The 22,578-nt window shown below is 42.3% G+C and overlaps 1 protein-coding gene across 3 annotated transcripts; it reads left to right on the top strand.

The window, feature by feature from the left end:
* Nucleotides 1-21,312, top strand: smpd4 (sphingomyelin phosphodiesterase 4). 3 transcript variants are annotated; one of them, XM_083771821.1, is made up of 20 exons: nt 1-102; nt 1,877-1,964; nt 2,521-2,607; nt 3,656-3,792; nt 4,184-4,259; nt 4,640-4,748; nt 6,589-6,641; nt 7,545-7,696; nt 7,923-8,055; nt 8,933-9,004; nt 13,376-13,465; nt 14,947-15,095; nt 15,564-15,654; nt 16,080-16,177; nt 16,570-16,733; nt 16,996-17,201; nt 18,547-18,777; nt 19,402-19,533; nt 19,889-20,017; nt 20,625-21,312. In XM_083771821.1, the coding sequence occupies exons 2-20, from the start codon at nt 1,926-1,928 to the stop codon at nt 20,937-20,939; spliced, it is 2,463 nt and encodes an 820-aa protein (XP_083627947.1). In that variant the 5' UTR covers nt 1-102; nt 1,877-1,925; the 3' UTR covers nt 20,940-21,312. The 3 variants fall into 3 exon arrangements, with proteins under 3 accessions (XP_083627947.1, XP_083627946.1, XP_083627948.1); XM_083771820.1 differs by having other exon boundaries at nt 13,376-13,513; XM_083771822.1 differs by lacking the exon at nt 13,376-13,465.
* Nucleotides 21,313-22,578: the final 1,266 nt, after the last annotated feature.

Genomic DNA, 22,578 nt, shown 5'->3' with positions numbered 1-22,578 from the left:
GGGATCTATAGGAGGCTAAGTTTAGTGTTGTGCTGATGGAAAGTAAAGCGCGGCTCTTTGGAAAGTAATTACGAAAAGCTGAATTGTTGTAACTAGTAGCAGGTAAGACATTTTGATTAATCAATAACTAATATTTGTCATATGTATCAAAACGATGTTGTGCAGTATACCACGCACGTGCCGCTGTCAGTCTGGATTTGCTAGCCAATGTGAGCTAACTGACGTTAGCACGTTTGAGCTCAGATCCAACTGCATGCATTCTGCTTTTGCAAACAACGGAATCATAAATATTTTAGAGCTATATATAATCTATGCACTGATGAGTTTATTGAAATGAAAATGTAGTCCTATACTAATTGTTAGTTATAGTTAATGTGTAAAATGGCTGATGTATGGCGTGACGGTCTTAACTATTAATTAATGTGTCCAGTAACGTACTAGGCTATATAGGTGAATATATTTAATTAACGTAAACTTTAAACTTTCATATACTCCCGTTTAAAACATATATTACCACACACACACACACACACACACACACACACACACACACACACACACACACACACACACACACACACACACACACACACACACACACACACACAGTTCTTAATCCTAATAGTGGTGTGATTAACCTCTGAGTCACAGTGTCCTATCCTTGGATATGGACTCCATTTGGCCACAGACCACAAATGGATACATGGAACACTGGAATTTACTGTTAAAATGTATATGGTTATAATAAGCTTATAATGTAGCTTTGAATTTTGGAAGCCATTAATCAGTCATTTCATGCTCTGCTCATAAAAAAAAAAAAACACAACCCCTGTCACAATGACTTTCAGTATATATGCATTCAATACAGTTTTACCAGATGGAAACAATTCTATATTGTCTGTCTGTCATTTGGAACAAATGGTAAATGGTGCATTTATATAGCGCCTTTATCCAAGGCGCTTTACATAGATTGTGCATTACATTCACCCATTCACACACACATTCATACACCGACTGCGGCGGAAGCCATGCAAGGTACCAACCAGCACATCGGGAGCAATTTGGGGTTCAGTGTCTTGCCCAAGGACACTTCGACATGTAAACAGGAGGAGCCGGGATTCGAACCGCCGATCCATGGATCATTGGACGACCTGCTCTACCTCTTGAGCCACAGTCGCCCCAAGAGAGACAGACATCTTGGGCAATCTGCTATCCGGGGAAATGTCACATAAGCCAGTCTGGTTCTGTTGTTCGGTGTCAAGAAAGATAATTTGTAAATGGCAGATCTACCGTGAATGGGGACCCTCTGTCTCAGAGGATCCCTGCCCCCTGGGACTCCCCGGACCCCACTTTGAGACCCACACTGACCTAACACATATAGAGAGTAGCAGGGATGTGCACACATAGACATCAAAGGGGGCTTCAGCTCCTGCCCTTTTACCCGTCTGTAAAACAATTAACTACCCTCTCCAGACAACGAATGCAGCATTTACTATAGTGGAAGAACTGCAAATGCCTCTCCTTTCCATGGCATGCCGGAAGGCAACATTCAGGAGAATAGCTTTTTTCCGAAATCTCCTGAACTTGGAACGCACCATTTTGCGTTTATTTCTAAATCCATGTCGTACACCGCATCTCCAGTAGATAAAAGAGTACTGGGTTGCCCCCCGAATATAGCTGATCTAGAGCCCCTGCCTCTCTAACACTCTCTGCACGTCCCTGGAGAGTAGTGTTTCTGTAATTCACTGAATGAACAACTGTTTGTAGCCTTTGTTACAGTGTCAGTCAGTCAGACAGTTGTACAGTCAGTGTGTTTTGTTGTAAGTTGAGGTAGGTAGAGAAAGTAATCCATGTTTTTGTGTGAATTAATCGTTAGGTGGAGGAGGCCAGGACATCAGTGGAAGACCTCTGCAGAAGGGTCCACAATGGCTGCTCCTACCTTACAACAGCCCAGTTTCCTGCTGGTCAGTCGACTATTCTGAAGAACTAACTCTATTTATAACCATATGCGTATTGTAATAACTAGACCATGATCCAGATTGTTATTCGTGTAATTGATATAATAATGTGGAAGCCCTATTGGGGCTGAATAACTTCTTCCTAATATGACATCTGTAAAAGGATCTGTTTGGTAGTGATATTATTAGTGGTGGATATTGCTTGCAATCTCACGATAGATATGTATCACGATACAGATGCCACAATATGAGATGTATAACGTTTGGCAACACTGCGTCACCCAGATAAATCATGCCGTTTATTGCCTTATCGATTCAGCAGCCTCTCGATCGCTTCACCTATCGTCCGGATTTCGATCGAGATATATTGCCATATTGATTAATTTAATGCACCACTAGATATTATGTGTTCTGCTCTCTGTTCTATACATTCCATTGCTTTTTACTGTACTGTATATGATGGCCTTGTGTAAATGTGTGTTGTAACCATGTCTGTATCATCATTGCTCAATTGGTTCATTTGTGAGTGAATGAGCTATTTCTGTGCTATTTTCACCAACAGGCCAACCTTAAAGCTGACTCGACCAACAAGTCTCTGCTACAACGATGCCAAGAACTAGTGAAGATCATCGAGGATTACCCTGCAAAGGTAGCTTGTTATAGAAATCCGTCACATTATTATTATTATCCTTGTTGAAATCGCAGTGATGCTGATAGCATTGGGTGTATGCTATATACTATTAAATCCCCCAAAAGATTTATAAGTAATGACATAATTAACATTCAGAACTGACATCTCTGGAAACAATAATGCATTGACACTGGCACTGCTCAGTACACAGTCAAATACTTCTTGACTATGTCAAATACTATTTTATTTCATTTTTTGAGGGGCGCTAGGCTAGCCCCTCTTATGTACAGCTTTTGTCCACACTCGTCTCATATGAGTGTCTGCCAAATATGACGTAAATTTGTGGCAACACAAACATTAAATGCATTGACAATGAAGGAAAAATGTATGTCGTATCATATAGACGAGCAAATCGGCTAACCAATCACATGAATTAATTTGTTCATGGGATGATGATGTATAATGATAAGAGTGCCCTCACTTCACACGGGTGTGATTTTTTTGTTTGTTACACGTACAGTATAACAGCCGTACTTGTGTTCCAATTAGCAGCTGGTGGAATAGAAATGCTTACGAGGGAATGCCATTGTATGCCATTGTGCTGCTGGCAAGCCCACACTGCAGCCACACCCTTTTTTGCCTCTTGACTGGGCAGTGCAGAACCCAACCAGTGAACTGAATGCCTTTTATGTCTAAAGAAAGACAGCTGCTGCCGTGCGTTACTGTGTTAGTGTTATAGGCCTTCTGCTTTCACTTGGCAATGGTTTGACTATATAGTCAAATTGCTGAGGGGGCCCATTTGACGAAAGTTTTACACTTGCAGAGTTATAACTGGACAAATGAACACTAAGGAGTGAGGACTTTACAGTGTGTATGTAAAAACAATGGGATTTGAAATGTTTGTCGTGCAACCTTAATTTTCACTGTGTGCAACTTCAAAAACAACAACAGTGCCGAATACTAGGTGAAATCATTCAATTACTATAATCTGTCAATGTCAAAATGTAGACAAATAAAAACTATGATGACACTTGATGGCTAAAACAACCGCATACTGTATATCCAGGAGTTGCACTCAGTCTTACCCTGGCTGGTGGAGTGTGTGTTTGGCAGTCTGGATGGGGTCATCGCCGGATGGAACCTACGCTTCCTGCACCCCCGCACCAATGAGTACAACATCGTCAAGGAGTTCCTGGACCCCAGGTGTGTTGGCCAAGAAACAAATTCATCGCCTTGACTATCAAACTGATTTGAAAAAGTAAATAATGTATGTCTATGTGACATAGAAGGTTTCTGATAAATGAGATTATGCTTCACTCATAAATGGCATTCCACAGCAGTCATTGAGGTTTCAAAGAAAGTAGAAAATAAATCAAATCCCCCTGCCATATCATCACTATTATTATGCAAAGGTAAAGAGGGATGGATGTCCCCAGTCCAATTGTACTATGGATGTCAAAGGAGAAACTAAAGGCATTGCGTTGCTTTGAGGCCTAGCCAGGGATCAGCTTTTGCAATGTGATCGTCTGAACACAAACATATTAAATTGTGATTTAAAGCCATGATGATGATGATGACTGATTTGTTGTTTCAGTGGGCCAATGATGAAGCTTGTGTATAAACTTCAGGCAGAAGAGTACAAATATGAAATACCTGTCAATTATCTTCCGGTAAGAGCTTTTTCCCCCTCTCCATTCAACTTTTATTGTCTCCTTCTTATAGGCCATTTGTATTTGTTCAGGGGTCCTTGAGGGGGGTTCCAGGGGGTTCCACTCCCCAGCTAAAATAAGGAACAACTTCAACACGTCACATATTTTATTATGTCTGTTTATATTATTATAGTGTATTTGTAACATATTACATAATGGTCGATGTACGCGTTGTGAGCTTGCAGATATTTTCGATATGACAAATCTTCTCTTTTACAGCGGTCCCTGGCAACAGATGATAGGTTGAGGGTCCTTGACATGAAAAGGTTTTGAGAACCACTGCTGTATAGTGACTGTACTTACTGTACACTTAACATGTGTTGTCGTCCTTTCCCCTGCAGGGTCCAGTGAAGTCTTCCATCCAAGAAGGAGTTGTCCCCGACTGTCCTCTGTTTCACAACAAGCTCCAGTTCCCCCTGTCCGGTCTACTGACACTCAACCTGGCACTCAGTATCCTTTACAGCAGTACACAGCAATGTCCAGTTGTCCACAGTGGTATGGGTCAATCAATGTAATTTGCTTTACATTTTGTACACGCTTGAGTTCAATTAACACAAAAGACAGATCATACTTGGTCCAGGCAGCAACGGTGTCTCGTGCTGACAATAGAGGATCTACAAGCTCACAACGCATTGCAGATGCTCTGACTTGTGAGCTTGTAGGTCTGCTCTTCTCAGCCTTTCTCTGTGCGCAACACTATCGTGTGACAGAGCATAAATTGGGCTTGAAGATTACTGACATTTACATGTTCTATTCACATAGCTGAAGGGGTTAAGTCTTAACCCCTTCAGCTATGTGAATAGAACATGTAAAACTGGTGATCCGCGGGCCGCATCTTCTACGGCCCGCCTGCCTCAATATAGCCAAAATATAGGCTAATAAGTAAGGCTGCATGATATATCGAACATGTACCTTCATCAGAGTGGAGAATATAAGTATAAATCAAGTTGAGCAAAGCCACTCTTCTCTGCCCCTCTCTCTAACAGACACAGTTAACGATCGCTTGTTAAATGCCTGCCAGACAGACAATCAGATGAAATGAAGGCAGGTGTAGAGTAGAGTGTAGACTAGTGAACTGAACATGTTCTCTTTATATCAAGTACTTCATACCAGCCCCTTATGAAACTACTTCTCCCCAAATCCAAATGGATTTCATTTTCCATCCTGAATGGCAGTAACTAGCATACAATGAGAACTGAGAAGATCTCCATAAAGGTTTACTCATCAAAACTGATTATAAAACTGTAACCATCAAAGCATGCACTCAACATATAATGGTTATGTGACCATGGCATGTGCATAAAATCTTATAAGTTTTATCTGATATTGGCTGATGGTCACTTTGTGGCATCCCTACAAGTTACAACAAGTGAGTAATAACTAGTAAGTGACTATCTCTCTTCTATACTGGTGTGTGGCGTCTCTTGCATGATATGATGAAGTGGAACGGTGCCAGTAGCCCGTGCACATTATAGGGACAGTGTGTGTGTGTGTGAAGTGAAGTGGGAGGGGCCGCATCGCGACTTGTTTCTGTTCAGAGAGAGAGAGAGAGAGAGAGAGAGAGAGAGAGAGAGAGAGCCCACAGATGTGTGGGCATGGGGAAATCATGGAATGGTTTGAACTAAGAAAATGTAAAAATAAGGCATTTTCCCACATTCCAGTTTTCTGACTTTTTATTTCACAACATATTCCCCAATTTCCACTGAGATTATGGGGTGAATGAATGTGGCCAGACCCATCTTCTCTTTCTGTCATAGTGACATTGTCCTGCATCAGATCATGTCCAAATCAGGTTCTCCAATCTCCAGTAGCCTCTTCAGTTTTTTGAAGATTTTTTGAGTGGTGCAACCACTCCCTTACGGAGCTATGTGTGTGGCTGCCTGGGTCTGAGCACTATGTGTGTGGCTTGCTGGCTGGCTGGGTCTGAGCACTATGTGTGTGGCTGGCTGGCTGGCTGGTTCTGATCACTATGTGTGTGGCTTGCTGGCTGGCTGGGTCTATACATAGATAGATAGATATTATAGCAGTGACTGACTGAGACATTGAGCGTGCGTCCGCAACCGGTTGTGGCCCCCATCAAGTGACCTTTTGACCAATGCAGCCCTCGCCCAAAGTTGAGTTTGACACCCCTGGGTTAAGACATCCAATCGTTTTTACAAACAAACTCATCCTCAACTATATTTGAATTGTAAAATTACTAAATGTATTTTAATAATATAAAATTGTAATAATTAATTGAACTTTGTAAAAGATACTTTACTGCAAATCACTGTTCCTTAACGTTCTTCAGATCCATTTGAATTCTATATGTTTAACTTCGCCCACTGCCTTATTGCACCAAAGGTGAGTTTGCTGTTATTTGTTTTTGCCCGCTAGGATTCACACTGTGCACATTTTTTAATATAGCAACAACTGTTATTGTTATTATTGGATATAGTGGGATGAAATGCAGAGACTGAGTCGTCTACTTAGAGTGCACTTACAGCAGTTTGCTGTAAGTCCCATACCTGTTATATTGATCTAGTAAACCACATCTTACTGTACAGTAACAGTATGTGAACCTGCTGCTACTATTAATCTCCCATCATGGCTTGTTCTAACCTCATGTACATACCTGCTAATACTTATGCTTGTTGGGGGGTATACACCATATCTTTTTGATTATTTGACCACAATTCATATTATAATTTAACTTTGCCATCCTGTGTTTTTCTCCTTGCTCTTCCTCTATCGCCATCATCTTCCCTTCTCACAAATGAAGTGTGCACGGAACAGAAAGAATTTGATCCACTTCTTTGAATCTGTAAACCTATTGGCCATTCTTTTCGCTCCTTCCCCCTCTCTCCGCTGTCCTCCCAGTTATAGTTAATGTTATTAGAATGTATTTATTATTATTTATTTATTAATATATTATATATATTAGTTTTTATTTTATTTTACTGGTATTTACTTTCTGTCCAATTTATTGTACTACAATTCTCAATCAATTTAACAATAATTGGTATATGTTTCCCTGTCAATTATGTTACAGTACTAGTGTCTGTGTTGTTTTGTGTATGTGATTGTCTGCTATAAAATATATGGTGACACTATTCAGTAAAAACTTTGAATAATACACACACCTGAATACCTGTGATGTGACAGTAGATTTCATTGTGATTCTAAACGGTGTAATTATGGTGATAAGCGCATTTGCTAAATGTAAAAAAGCTTTACTAAAAAGTAACAGTTCACTTTTGCCCTCAGAATCTTCCTCCCGGCCAGCATGGGACGAGCACGGACAGTGCCTACTTTGTGCTGGTAGACACCTACCTGAAATACTTCCTCCCCACCGAGGGAAGTGTCCCCCCTTCTCCTTTCTCGGACTCCAGAGGCTCTATCACGGCGGCTTCTACAAGGTGCAGTACATCTTTGATTCACCGGCGCTATACTTTAGACTTTTATAGGCTTTTAGCCAATTCTTTGAATTCTGTGTATTTTGCCCCCAGCAATGTTTAGCAGTTCTATAAAAATGTGGAAATGATGAATGGGTGTATGGGTATTGGGGTGCATGCCACTAGTTTATTTCTTTGATACTTATTCTGCAGAGTAAATGTACACTGGTGTATGTATGATTTCCCTCAGGTCTCCCAGTGTTGCCTTCACTGGCTATGGTATTCACAGTCCCAGTCTCCTCAAACATCACATCTTCCACCAACCTTCTGTCAACCCAGACCCTGCTGCCCAGGAGATATGGAGGTCGGAGACATTACTGCAGGTAAGACACATGCTTCTAAAGACCTATTCATAGTCTGGATTTTCGGTGGTGAGGTGACCACTGCTCCGGTGGTGAGGTGACCACCGGAGCTGTAATAACGTGGAGCGGTGGTGAGTAAAAGGGTGGTGAGAAGGGGTGGGGAGAGCGGTGGTTTGCTCTTCACCGTGGCTCCGTGACGTCATGTTGTAGTTGCGGTGGTACCTCACCACCGATAAATCAGACTATGAATAACGCTTACTTAGGAATGATGACGATTTATGCTGTTACTTCTGACAACTTCATCATTTAATATTTCCTGACTTGATGTCTAAAATGAATGAGCAAAATCGCTTAAATGTGATGAAATATTTAGACAAGCCCATTAAAAATAGGGTTAACACAATATTTGCCAATCCCGCGATTTCTCTGGTTTAATCATTTTTACCTCCTTTGCCAAACCGAGAAATCTCGGGTGTGATTAATGTAGTATAGTATTTTATTTACAGTTTTTAACATCCATGTTGGGAGATATCCAAAATCTCCTCGTGCACATGTACGCACGCGATCCAAAGCATATTTAGGGCTCAGATTGAGATAAAAGGCTATGTTTAGTGTTTACAGCTTAATAACACTTTAATCCAGCTGTAAAACCTGGCAACAGTACTGCAGTTTAGCCACCAGGTGGTGGCATTTAATCGGCTTTAAAGTAGCCAAAAGTGGGGATATTCAAAGGGAACAAGAAGATTGTTCTCTGTGAAGAAAGATTGCACTTGCAATAGAGTGCATACCTCCGCCAGTGATGTCGGGTCTACGAGATACTGATTATGCTATGTTGACCATCAAAATGTGTGTGTGTGTGTGTGTGTGTGTGTGTGTGTGTGTGTGTGTCCGCCTCAAGATGTTTGTGGAGATGTGGCTCCACCACTACTCACTGGAGATGTACCAGAAACTCCAGTCTCCCCAGGTGAAGGTAAGAACATGGACAACAGTCCTTGCCCCGTCTCCACCTCTCACAACCCACACCTACGTCACCCCCACGCGGCACGGCTGTCTTGGCTGATCACAACTGTCTCCATTACACCACCCATCAACACCACGTTCCTCTGTACCTCTCAGTCCAACTTGGGCCAGGGTGAGGTTTTCCATTCATTGTGTAGTGGTAGGTTTCCCCACTCTGTAGGGCAGGCATGGCTTGGGGGACCGGGGGCGGCACTGGATGGTAAGACTAGGGCTGGGCAATATACCGTATGCGTTATTGTAACATCTTATTTTTTTATTATATACCGTATATATTTTTTATATGAATGAACAATTCAATTTAAATACAATTTTGAGAATATTCTTACTTTAAATTGTCTTTCAACGACAAGCAAAATCCCATCAAAATGTTTCTATTCCTTCCCGTGTCATTCAGAAGTGTAACATTGTTACACCATTAGACTGCATTTGCATGGAGGTTTGACTGAAAACGCCCTAAATATGATGAAAACACGTCGTGGCAAGTCATATCGCCCAGCCCTGCCGCTTGGCAACTTCACCTTATTTTGTGCATCTCTCAGGCCTATTTTCATCTTGTGAAATGCTACTGTTTCTATAGTTCTGGTTATGTTTTCTGCAATAGGAGTAGGACATACACTGTACAACTGATGGCCACATTGGTGCACTTGAGAAAGAAAAACATGTTAAAAGTAAAGCATACTTCATAGAAGTTTTAATTACTATTGTAGACTGCTTGTTATGTGAACATTCTGGTGAGCTTTTTGGTTCTTCCCAGAGATGTGTGTGCTTCAGGAAAGGCAGTACTGGATTTTGTAACCGTGACCGTTTTCATCACTTGTTTGGGTAGCTAGTGCTTCAGGTGTTGAGCATGAGTTCCTCAGTAGTGCTTTTGTCTTTCTGACACGACCGATGCATGCAACCTGTCTAATGGGGCTCTGTCTGTCTGTCTGTTCCTGCCTGCTACATTTCTTCTGAAACACCAGCATAAAGTCAACCACCACCAAAGGGGTTCTGGTAGTGTGGTGTGTCGGGGTGCATATGGGTGGTAATTCTCCTGTGTATAAAGTGACTGTGGACCAGTCGGTGTGTGACTAATCCGTGTACAGTTTAAAAGAAAACAACTGAAACTCTCTTTTTGACTGTCCACTGTGTCCAGTCTTTAACCGTCCCTTAATATGAAGTTCACAAACTTCACATCCTTTGTTATCAGCATGTGCGGGGCAACCATTTTGTGTCCTTTACTTGGAGGTGTCTTTGTTTTTGATTAATTTACGACAAAACCCCAACCAGCTCCAGAAAGGCTGGTTCCTCCTAGGAGCTGAATACGCAAACAAAAGGAAAGCAGGTGTACAAACCCACGGCCCACTCAATATTCAAGAGGAGATGAGGTCAGAAATTGTTACAACCTTGGGAGTTCAAGCACTTGATATTTAGGGCCACACCTTTTTGCAATATATAAAAGATTTTGGGTCCTTATTTCAATTGAATGTACATATCTCTCCTGTACAATCTAGCCCATGTCATTTTGTGTCTGGGAGTCTTTATGATGGTGTTTCTGTGACTGACGTTGGCTGTACCGTTGATTATAGGAGGCCTCTATATGAGCACACTAATGCCACCTACCCTGTATAGACTGCATGCATAGAGTGTTTGAGCGTATACGACATGATCTGCAGCAGGACACCCTGTGTCTTTGGTCTGAACTAGTCTTAATTTAACTTGCACACCGAAAGCGGCAACCGCCCGGCACTGGGCAAACTGCCATTGATGTCGACGAGGTCATTTGCCTCCTACCACAAAGATAAAAGAGAGAGGCGAGTACCACGGCAGCAGTGGGAGCCACTGGTGCAACAGCTAGTCTAACTAATCAATTTAATCGATAATAAATCATTATCAATACTTGAATAACATAGTTATAACATTATTATTGATGTTAAAAAAAAGCTGATCTACAAGCTCACAATGCACAAGCCGCATTGTGAGCTATTTTCACTATTTTTGCATGACACATTATTGGTGATTAAGTATTAAATAACACCCGTGCTAACAGTAAAGCTGACAATTGCAAACAAGAATTTCAAGAATATTGTGAGGTTAAATGGTGATCTACATGCTGACTTCAATTAAAAAAATAAATGTATATTTACTTATATTATTTGAACGCAGTCACATATATTTAAGTGATGTGACTGCGTGAATGCATATAAGCACATCTACAGTACATATATTTTGCCATGCTGTTGACCGCTTATCAGTGTGTTTTTAAAGTTGGTCCATGTAGCTGTAGTCTGTAGAAACAAGCATCATTCCTGAATCAAGTCACAGAGAAAAACGAGTAGCGCTTCATTCTTCTCTTGCAGCAGCCTGTTAGCTGAAGCATTCTGCAGTTTTCCTGTCCTCAAATCTTCCACATAAACCCGTACATCACATTTGATCACGGGTGCTGTCTCGTGCCCACCTCATGAACTTGAATCACAAGATTGTGACCAGATTGTCCCGCCAAAAACATGGAAGAACCGATTCGGTCATTGTTTTAGGATTAGGACATAAACCAAATGCTTTTTTTTATCTTTAAATTTGTAGGGTGACTTTTGGGGCACAACAAAATCCTGTGGTTCAAGTGTTTATTATTATTGATGTTATTGTCATTAACTTGGGTATACAGTCCTGTATGTAGAGGGCTCCACTCCTGTATAGTCCCCTAGGTGTCATCACTATGTGTTTTGTTTTTGTGTCTCCTCTCTTGTTCTGTGTTCCTTCCTCCTGTGATGCTTCTGGCCTCTGTGTGGTTTTACTTTGTCCTTTTATTCATTTTGCCATCTCCTTTTCACCTGTTCTCATGTTTACCTTCCTGTCTTCCTTTCCTCCACTTCTCCTCATCCCTTTTTATCACTGCCACATGTCCTCTCCCTCTTTCCTTCCCTTTGTGTCGTCCTTATCCTTCCTATCCCCTTTTGCTGCTATTCTTTCCACCTCCCTGCTCCCTGTTTCTGCTCGTATCCCCCACCCCCCCTTCCTCTTGTCCTAATAATGTCTCCCAACTCCTCCACTTCCTCCTTCCCTCTTCCTTCTGTGCCTCCTCCTCCTCCTGTTATCTCCTTCTACACTCTCCTCCTCCTCCTCCTGTTATCTCCTTCTACACTCTCCTCCTCCTCCTCCTGTTATCTCCTTCTACACTCTCCTCCTCCTCCTGTTATCTCCTTCTACACTCTCCTCCTCCTCCTCCTGTTATCTCCTTCTACACTCTCCTCCTCCTCCTGTTATCTCCTTCTACACTCTCCTCCTCCTCCTCCTGTTATCTCCTTCTACACTCTCCTCCTCCTCCTCCTGTTATCTCCTTCTACACTCTCCTCCTCCTCCTCCTGTTATCTCCTTCTACACTCTCCTCCTCCTCCTCCTGTTATCTCCTTCTACACTCTCCTCCTCCTCCTCCTGTTATCTCCTTCTACACTCTCCTCCTCCTCCTGTTATCTCCTTCTACACTCTCCTCCTCCTCATCCTGTTATCTCCTTCTACACTCTCCTCCTCCTCCTCCTGTTATCTCCTTCTACACTCTCCTCCTCCTCCTCCTGTTATCTCCTTCTACACTCTCCTCCTCCTCCTCCTGTTATCTCCTTCTACACTCTCCTCCTCCTCCTCCTGTTATCTCCTTCTACACTCTCCTCCTCTTCCTCCTGTTATCTCCTTCTACACTCTCCTCCTCCTCCTCCTGTTATCTCCTTCTACACTCTCCTCCTCTTCCTCCTGTTATCTCCTTCTACACTCTCCTCCTCCTCCTCCTGTTATCTCCTTCTACACTCTCCTCCTCCTCCTGTTATCTCCTTCTACACCCTCCTCCTCCTCCTCCTGTTATCTCCTTCTACACTCTCCTCCTCCTCCTCCTCCTGTTATCTCCTTCTACACTCTCCTCCTCCTCCTCCTGTTATCTCCTTCTACACTCTCCTCCTCCTCCTCCTGTTATCTCCTTCTACACTCTCCTCCTCCTCCTCCTGTTATCTCCTTCTACACTCTCCTCCTCCTCCTCCTGTTATCTCCTTCTACACTCTCCTCTTCCTCCTCCTGTTATCTCCTTCTACACTCTCCTCCTCCTCCTCCTGTTATCTCCTTCTACACTCTCCTCCTCCTCCTCCTGTTATCTCCTTCTACACTCTCCTCCTCCTCCTCCTGTTATCTCCTTCTACACTCTCCTCTTCCTCCTCCTGTTATCTCCTTCTACACTCTCCTCCTTCTCCTCCTGTTATCTCCTTCTACACTCTCCTCTTCCTCCTGTTATCTCCTTCTACACTCTCCTCCTCCTCCTCCTCCTCCTCCTCCCCCCCTGGTGGTAAACGGTGGCGACCAGCTGGCAGTGCTTCAGTACCGGCTGAGTATGTCCAGCATGCCGCTCCAAGCCCACGTCCCACCAGGCACTGGGAACCTCCACACCTACCAAGTACTTTTACCTTTTCATTCACCCCCGCCCCTTCGGGGCATCCTGGAGGTAAAATAAAAAGGCCTGCTGCCAGAGTTAGGACTGAAGGTTACACGGTCAAGGTTACTTCTCTGTGATGCAGGTTTCTTTTATTTTTAAATGGATGGCAGAAGTTGTCGGGGCATTTCCAAATGTGGGTGTTTACACTTGCAGCACAATTCTGAACAAAATGGTTAATACAAATACTCAGAGGTCACTTTCACCAAATATATTTTGAAGAATCTATAATGTTCTGATGCTGCGTCTGTTTCTTTGCTCTTAAACATTTTCAATCTAGAGCTCAAATGAGACAATCTTGTATCTTCCACTGTGGGTCAAATCTGATGCTTAGTACCAAAGATACCAAATTATGCTTTAATGTGTGTATTGACACAAGAACTCCAGGACTTTGGCTCTCGGTACTACAAAAGTAATTGTGATGTAAATATCAGAGTTGACTACCACAGAGAAGTATCCTTGACAGGTAAATTATGCTGGAATGAGGTTTTGTCATTTGAATCAGTTTGTTTTTCACCTAATTTGTGTGGTTTTCCTCACTATTTTAAAAGCATGCTTGTGTGTGTGTGTCTGGTTTTGGTTTTTGTTGCTTTTCACTTTCGTGTGGTTAATACGTGTGTGCTTCATGTTTCACCTCACATAATTTACAATTTAACCCATTCAGGCCTGACGTCAAAATGTAACAAAAAATAAGTTTTCTAAATCATGAAGAATTTCTGAAAGATTTGAGGCACATTTTAACGATTTAAAAAAATAGCAGACCTACAAGCTCGTAGCGCGCCACTCGGTGGTGCGCTATGAGCTTGTAGATCTGCTATTTTTCAATAGCTAAATTATAACGTTAATGTTTGGTCCCGCCCAAAATGGGTTAAAAGCAAACGCTGCTACTACAGAACACCCATTACCATACTGCCTGATTTTAAATGATTAATTTATTCAATGTTCAAATCCATATTTTATCTTTAATTTTAATAACTAAATGTTCAGCTCATGTGAGGACATACTTAATTTTACGGGAGGAACTACTGTGGTTTAATTGTCACGGTTGTTAGGATTATCCTTTAGCTAACAGAACCATTCTTTACAGTAAAATGAAAGCATGTTATATTTATGGAGTGGTGGTGACATTTTTATATCTTCATGACTAGCCCTCCTCTTCTTTTAAATACATCTTGAACTGCACAATTTAGGTTTTTATTTCATCATTGCATGTCCACTTGATATCCACTTTACAAAAATTCCAAGACCTGTCCTTTTTGATTATTTTTATTTTACAATAGACAGACATTTTGCAATATTACAGGTTAAATGGCAAAGTTTGAGTTATGCCCTTGCTGATTGACTGATTGACTTTGGCTGCTTATGAATCAGGGAAGCATTGTGATTTATTTCATTGGGGGGGGGGGGGAATTGGGGATTCCCGTTTGACTGTGATTATGCTTCAGGAGCCCTTCACCCCGACAGAGGAGCATGTGCTGGTCGTCCGACTGCTGGTGAAACACCTCCACGCCTTCACCAACAGCCAGAAGCCAGAGCAAATCTCACCCTCAACCCACTCCCACACTCACACCAGTCCACTGGAGGAGTTCAAGAGGTCAGGACTCGGGAGGAGAGATATAACCCATTCTGACCTGAGATCAGATTCATACGAGGTTTCCACTGGACACACATTGGTCTGATGAACCCATTCTGACCTGAGATCAGATTCTAAAAATGTCAGTCGTTCTTCGATTTTTCAAAAATAGCAGACCTACAAGCTCATATCGCGCCACTCGGTGGCGCGATATGAGCTTGTAGATCTGCTATTTTTCAATAGGTAAAGCACGACATGATGCTAACACCAAAATGGGTTCCCGTTCAGAATGGGTTAAACAGCAACAACAAATATAATCAAATATCAATGCAATAATTGTTTCAGTTACTAATAGTACACAATAATTTGAGAAATTCCTACATTCCTCAGGATACATTTAAGAGAGAACCCAGGGTCTTGTAATCTAAAAGTAAGCCACAACTCAGCCGTTAAAGGTCAATCAAAAATCATTTTTTTCCCTTCCTCCAGAGTGGTGGTTCAACGCTTTGTCCAGCAGAAACTGTACCTGTTTCTACAGCACTGCTTTGGTCACTGGCCCTTGGATGCATCTTTTAGAGCGGTACGCAGCATCATTTGTTTAACCTTTTCTACTATTACTATAGTGCTAATGCTGCTATTACTGTTAACTACAAGTGCCACCACTACTATTACTACAAGTAATCATAACGATAATCACATATTATTACAAATGTATGTTTTTATTTTCCCTTGTGTACAATTCAATCTTTTGTTGAACTGAATCAATTGTGTTTGGAGTGAGGTTTTGAAGTTTTATGTGCTGCTAGGTTGAACTAAATTATTTCATTAATTGCACATGTAGGCTGTACCGCTGTAGGCCATGTAGGCTGCACTATGTTGTGCAGTTAGTCAGTTGCCTTTTGTAGGGGTTTTGATTTGAATATTTTGATGGTCAAACAGCTACAACACATACAGTATACGTACAACAACATACCGCTCTGTTCTCACTCCATCCGTTGTGTGTAGGTGTTGGAGACGTGGCTAAGCTACATGCAGCCATGGAGGTACACGGGAGAGAAGGCCATTCCACAGGCAGACCAGAACAGAACTGTACCAGAGAAATGGTAAAGGCAGCCCACTGTGTCTCTGTAGTCCAAGTGAGACAAGCATCCATACCGCATGCTGGGAATATTGATAGATATTTGTATGCATTAAGAAAAATATTCCCAGGTTTGAGTGTACCTGTTTGATAGAGACGGCTTTATGAATGTGTGTGTGTGTGTGGGGGGGGGGGGGAACACATCATATGCACTGATCAGGACAGGATTAAATGTGTACTGCATGTGAGTGGTTAGTTAGTAGATCAATTTACGGTGCCTTAAACTTCAAAGCATGCTGTAATTGGAGATATTGATAGCCGTCAAGATGAGGAGAGAGAGTTCTGAAGATGTGATGTCAATGAGAACACTGACTGAAGTAGTTCTAATTGAGTGCTCTGTAACTTGTATTCCTGCAGGGCATCGTTTGTCCAGGAGAACTTGTTGATGTACACCAAGCTCTTTGAGGGTTTCCTGAACAGGGCGGTACGAACAGACCTGGTCAACGCCAAGAATGCCTTAATGGTCTTCAGGGTGGCCAAAGTGTTTTCTCAGCCAAACCTAGCAGAGATGATCCAGAAAGGTTTGATGTTATGTTGTCAGAATCAGAGCTTTGTTCGTCTGTGTAACTACAGAAATGATTATTTATCAACATTACTTTCCTTTGACTGCTAGGTGTGTTTTGTTTGTTTGTTTTTTCTTGTCTTTTTCTTTTGTGTAAGTCATGTGGATTTTGTATGCTTTATTTAAAATCATTAAAAAACTTTGATGACAAAAAAAAACATTACTTTCCTTATCTATTGTGAGTAATGTACTGACATCCAGCTAAAACATCCTCCACTCAGGGGAGCAGTTATTCCTGGAGCCGGAGCATGTCCTGCACCACCGGCAGTCCCGGGGCTACCTGACCCCCAGCCAGGGCGGCAGCTACCTGTCCCCACGCCAGAGGGTGGTGACGGACACCGTGTTCCGCGTAAAGAGCCACGTCTATGCCCTGGAGGGCCAGGACTGCCAGTACAGACAAATGTTCGGCAGTGATCTCCGAGCAGCGGTCAGTTGGTGTCTTCATAATTACATATAATAGTATGTCGTCTTGTATTGAGGGTTTAACCACTTAAACCGTCCCGAGTTGCCACTCTGTACTTGACTGCTTTTGTTCGTCTCTAGACAAAATCTTTTTGCCAAAAGTAGCCGATGTGATCTACTGTACAAGCTCAGATATGCTATTTTTGGCTAATATACTTTTTGGCAGAATATGGAGTGATGCTGGGGTTCAAGTGGTTGCTTAAAGCTGCAATCCGAAACGTATTTAATGACTTACATTTTATTTGAACCAATCTACATGGTAGAGTATCTTAATACAATGTAACTAGCACATCTACAGTGGTTGGAGGAGTCTTCCTACTCGCTGACAGCGAGACCCTGGTTCGATACCTACTGGTTGAAAAGTAATACTGCCTGAAGCTCATACACCCCAAATCTCTCCTGTCCAATATATTAGGGTATTGCCTCTACATGCAGATGTTTGGTTTCCCATACGGAAACCCTGGGGTGCAGTTACCTCTCTCCATCCACACAATCTTTGAGAACCACTGATAACTGTTACATACTGTACTCGTGCTGTATCTATATTTGCTAATCTATATGCTGCATTTTGCATATCGGGAAGTATTGGGGAAGAATCCGGTCTATCATATAGTGGGTATGCAGCACGTGACATCATCGTACCTGGACGTTATGCAGGAACTAAGTGGCAAAAAAACTACTTTCTGGCCATTACATTATTAAATGAGCAACATTACAGCTGTACGGAAATTTTGAATTATCCTCTAAGTTTTTGTTTAACCCATTCTGAACGGGCACCCATTTTGGTGTCAGCATCATGTTATGCTTTAGCTATTGAAAAATAGCAGATCTACAAGCTCATATCGCGCCACCGAGTGGCGCGATACGAGCTTGTAGGTCTGCTATTTTTGAAAAATTGAAGACACTTTTAGAATCTGATCTCAGGTCAGAATGGGCTAATAATTAAACTGTCAGGATGTAATAGCCATTTTTAGAATCTGATCTCAGGTCAGAATGGGTTAATAAAATCAGACCCGTCTGAAGTGAGTGGTGCTGTGCTGTGCTGTGCAAGCCCTCCTCCCTGGCCTGTGTGTGTCTCTGTGTTCGGCACAACATTGACACTTGTTGGTGAACACACGGAATAACGCTATTTTCGTGCTCGGACACAGCCAGGGACACGGGGACAGACCCAGGGACACAGCCACACATGGCTGTCTATATTATACATTGTTTATTTATAGGGTTTAAGTGGTTAAATCCCCCCGCAACCCTCTCCAGTATGAGAATTCCAGCATCCTTACATTTTTTGCAATGGTGGTTTGACTCTCCAGGTCCTGAAGCTGATCCAGATCATAGCACAGGCCAGACAGACGGCCAAGAGGATAGCAGACCACGCCGTGGAAGTAGCAACCAACAACTCCTTCCTTTCCTGGTTCGGTTTGGGCTCCCCTGACCTCAATAACACCTTCAATGGAAATGAGCCGGAGGAAAGTGGAGAGCTGGTGAAGAAAACCCACGAGTTCCTGGACAGAGCGCTGGACAACCTCTGTGAGATATTCAGGGTGAGTGTTTATTGCCTGTCATATCGTAAATCATTTGTCTTTGTTGTACTAAGCAAGAACTTTATGTTGAGTCATTTGAGCAATAAGCCTGTGTATGAATGAACTCTTCATTTTTCAAAAATAGATCCTGTGGGGATCTAGTGAGAGGATTTTTGTGAGCACGTGGTGTCTCCTACACAGAGAGGGGTTGGAGGTGCATCGTAATTTAGCCAAGAGCACCATCTAGTGTGCAAACCAAAAGTCTAACCTAATGAAAACATGGACATTATTCAAACGGATATTTCTCCCGAACGATCGCGCAACAAAGGGCTTTCTCATTACCAACAATCCGGTGTGTGTGTGATCATAGTGAAGATGAATATTCTGTGACTATTTAAAGGTGAGGTAAAAAACGAAAAATAGCTGTCAGCGAGGGCCAGTTAAATCTGGCAGTAAAAAGGTGTTGCATTTGGTCTGACGTCCAGGGACATCTATGGCAGTTACTGTGTTAAACACCATCATTTGATTGACTTTAGTGCAGTCAGTGTGGTACCTCCTAACGTCTAGGCTAGTAGTGTCTACTACTGTACCATATACAGTATAATATATCTTAATCATATCCTGTCTGCATTTTGTCTCATGTAGCTTAATCCTGGTCAGCTGAGCCAACTGATTGCCAACCTAGGTTCATCTCAGGACGATGTGAACTCCAGACAGCTCCCAGACTGTGTCCAAGGAGAGACTGGACTCATCCTCACTGACCTGGGAAGAAGACAGGTCAGTATGCATATAGCACATAGTGTAATGTCTTTACGGTCATTGAGTGTGTCATGACATTTTTGTTGACTTTTATTTGTTTTATTTTGGCATTGAATATTGGAATTTCTGCTTGGCTTTTAGGCTTCGTAAAAGAATAATGGGCATAGTACAGGCCACATGATGATAAATTACTTAAATATACTTTTTTCTGCTGACAATTTTCAACATTGATGATTTTCTTTGTTCTTTGTCTTTGCAACAATGTAAGACATGTGTCACAGTTAAAGAGATGCTGACTCTTCAATTGAACAACTTTACTGTACAGTCATACTGTACATGCGTACAGAGAGTGAATATTTTGTCCCTTGTGCAGATCATGAATGGACAGCGGAGGTTTGAGCTAGATTACCAGGGAGACCCAGAGCTCCAGCCAATCAGGAGTTACGAGAACGCCCTGCTGGTCCGGCTGATGTTCAGAATATCCTCCTTCATCAATGAAAGGGTAGGTGGTGTGGGATTTTTATTTTTAACCAATATCCAAATCTCTTTGGATTGAAGCTGCCAATATGTGTTGTTTTTTCCTTATTACTGTGAGAGAGTGCAATCATCCAAAGGTGAATACCAACCACTTGCCTTTTTTTTTTTAGGTGCTACCCACACGTTTAGCTGTGTTGCTAAATGCCCGATCCTTACAAGCTATACCTCGGTGTAAAGGTGACTAATCAACGATAAAATCGATATAGAATACAATACTAATTGGTATTATCCAAGGGGAGAAATAACCAACCTTTTGTTACCCGCGTAACAAAACACACACACCAGCACACAACTAAGTATAAATCTGGCGTTAGCCCCTATGAAGCCTCGGTACCAGGCTTTCATTTTTGTTGGTGCAAAAATGTAAAGCCTGGAGGAACGCATTGGCCGCTCTGGTCTAAAAGTGGGAGTCAACCCTTCCGGGTGGGCGTCGCTCCAAATGATGTGACGTAGCGCTGCACTAGGGTGCACTTATGATGATTTCCTGTTTTTGGCTAAATGTCATGGTGAATTGAAAAAGGTGGACCCTCTTGTAAACGAGTGTAATGCTTTTTCCTCTATTCTCACCACAGTTTGAAGGGCGCATGGACACTCTGTGCTCGCGACCAGACTTCCTGGGTCGACTGGGCCGTCATTACCTGTCCGGCCCCGAAGTCAGACCCAGACAGAGCCCGTTGAGCAGGCGCATCCTGGAGGGACAACGCATGTCTAGACTCAGCCTCCGCATTCTGGCCAGCTACAGAACACTGCTGATACTGCTTTTGTTGTACCTGTTGGGTACGCTGCTGTCACTGGGCCCCGTTTCCAGCACTCTCCTCATCCTCACCGGGGGATTCCTCTTCGGGGTCTTTGTGACCTTGTTTGGGGATAAACTCAAGTCACACTAAAAGCACGGGCAAAGAACTGGTCTGGCAGCTTAGACTTTTACGCTTCATGTTAAGCAATGCTGCTTGTGTTCTTTGTTCTAATGAATGTTGTTAAAACTGTAAATAAATGCGAGTGTGTTCTGAAGCTCTGATGTCGGAGCAAATGCTTTTGTTTTGTATATTAATTTGAGAGTCCAAAGTTTTCAGATTTTGACCATAGAATATAAAGCTTTTTTCAAGAATGGCAAACAAATTCCCAAATAAATGCAGTTGTGTTGACCTCAGGCAATTGTTTCGATGACCTAGAGAATGCTGTAACACTTAACATTTACAGCAAAACTTTTTTATTTTGTATTTTGTTATCCTCTGAAGCAATAAAGGAAAGGTGATATGAAAACCCTTAAACTAGCTGCTGTGAATGTGAAATTAATCGATGTTGAGCAACTAATGGAGAAAGTCCATAGACTTGGCTGCCACATGACATAATTCCGGAAAGCCGTGCATTGGAGGGGCTAGTGCCCCTCATAAAGAAGGTGGCAATGGCTCGAGAAGGCTCACTTTGTTACTTGGATGACATGTCATACTGCCCCTTAGCACTCTGTGGTCAGATTGATTCTATGGTGATCTTCCTCACCTCACATCATCAACATGTGACTATGATGTAAGGTTGACCATGCCCAAGATGAATTCCATGTCAGCCTTTTCAAATATGGAAATGCCCAAATATGGTGTTCCGTGACAGTCTTTGTTCAAATAATCATGATTGTCACCAGACTGACTTTCCAACTACCCTAAAAGGGACTGTATGCAAATTGTACAAAGCATATGCTCATTGACTAATGACTATTGAGATGTCTGCAATATGGATACAGAGACTTTCTTCAGTTCCTATATATAGAACTGAAAGGCTCTAAAAGGTTTATTTTTTGATCCCACTACCGTGTTATCAAATCAATTTCACGAGGCATGTGAAGTTCTCACTGAGGAGACCAACTCCAAACGCTTCTGAGCCTCTTCTTTCTTCTGTTGGAAGTGGATATTGTCTCCCATCTTAACTGTCACATAACTGTCGCTTAAATTCTTTGAGGGCCAGAGGTCTTGCCCTATAAACTGTGGGTATCTCAAAAGCACAATCGCAAGGAGCAAAGCAAAATTGATGGCCACACCGATTACTGCACATGTCATGGGGAAGTTGTACAGGACATATCCTATACCAGTAAAGTAGGCATGTATTCTAAACTGAGATGAATAGATCTGCACCCGTTTAGAATGGATCTCGATGACGACACCAGATATAGGTTGATGAGCGGTGGACTTGTTGTCTGAGAACAGCTCCACTTTTATGAGTAGCTTCTGCTCCGATATCCCGCTCAGCAGAAGAGGAGAGAAAAAGAGGGTTCTCAGAGTCTGTATGTCCCGACATAGCCTGTATGTCCCGACATAGCCTTTTATGACAGACAGCACAAAACTAAAACCTGTATGCTTGCAGAGTATGTGGTTCCTTTTCTTATATGAGTGGCTGGCTCCAGTCCAGTCATAATGATGTCAGTCGGTCAGCTACTATATGATGTCACAGTTCTGACAACTGACATAATGACAGAACTGATGTCATAAGCTGACCTCTGGGTACTGGCTCTAATACAATGTGCCCATTTCACCC

The sequence above is a fragment of the Protomyctophum parallelum genome (genome assembly GCF_964188405.1).
Source record: "Protomyctophum parallelum genome assembly, chromosome: 8".
Classification (NCBI taxonomy): Eukaryota; Metazoa; Chordata; class Actinopteri; order Myctophiformes; family Myctophidae; genus Protomyctophum; species Protomyctophum parallelum.
The sequence above is the reverse complement of the archived record's forward strand: the minus strand, read 5'-3'. Positions and strand labels throughout refer to the sequence as shown.

Excerpts from the sequence above, each read along its gene's own strand:
- smpd4 (XM_083771820.1), top strand. The coding sequence starts at position 1,926 with ATGGCTGCTCCTACCTTACAACAGCCCAGTTTCCTGCTG. Across the intron at positions 4,260-4,639 it reads TACCTGTCAATTATCTTCCG|GGTCCAGTGAAGTCTTCCAT; the intron begins GTAAGAGCTTTT and ends TTTCCCCTGCAG. Across the intron at positions 20,018-20,624 it reads CCTCCTTCATCAATGAAAGG|TTTGAAGGGCGCATGGACAC; the intron begins GTAGGTGGTGTG and ends TTCTCACCACAG.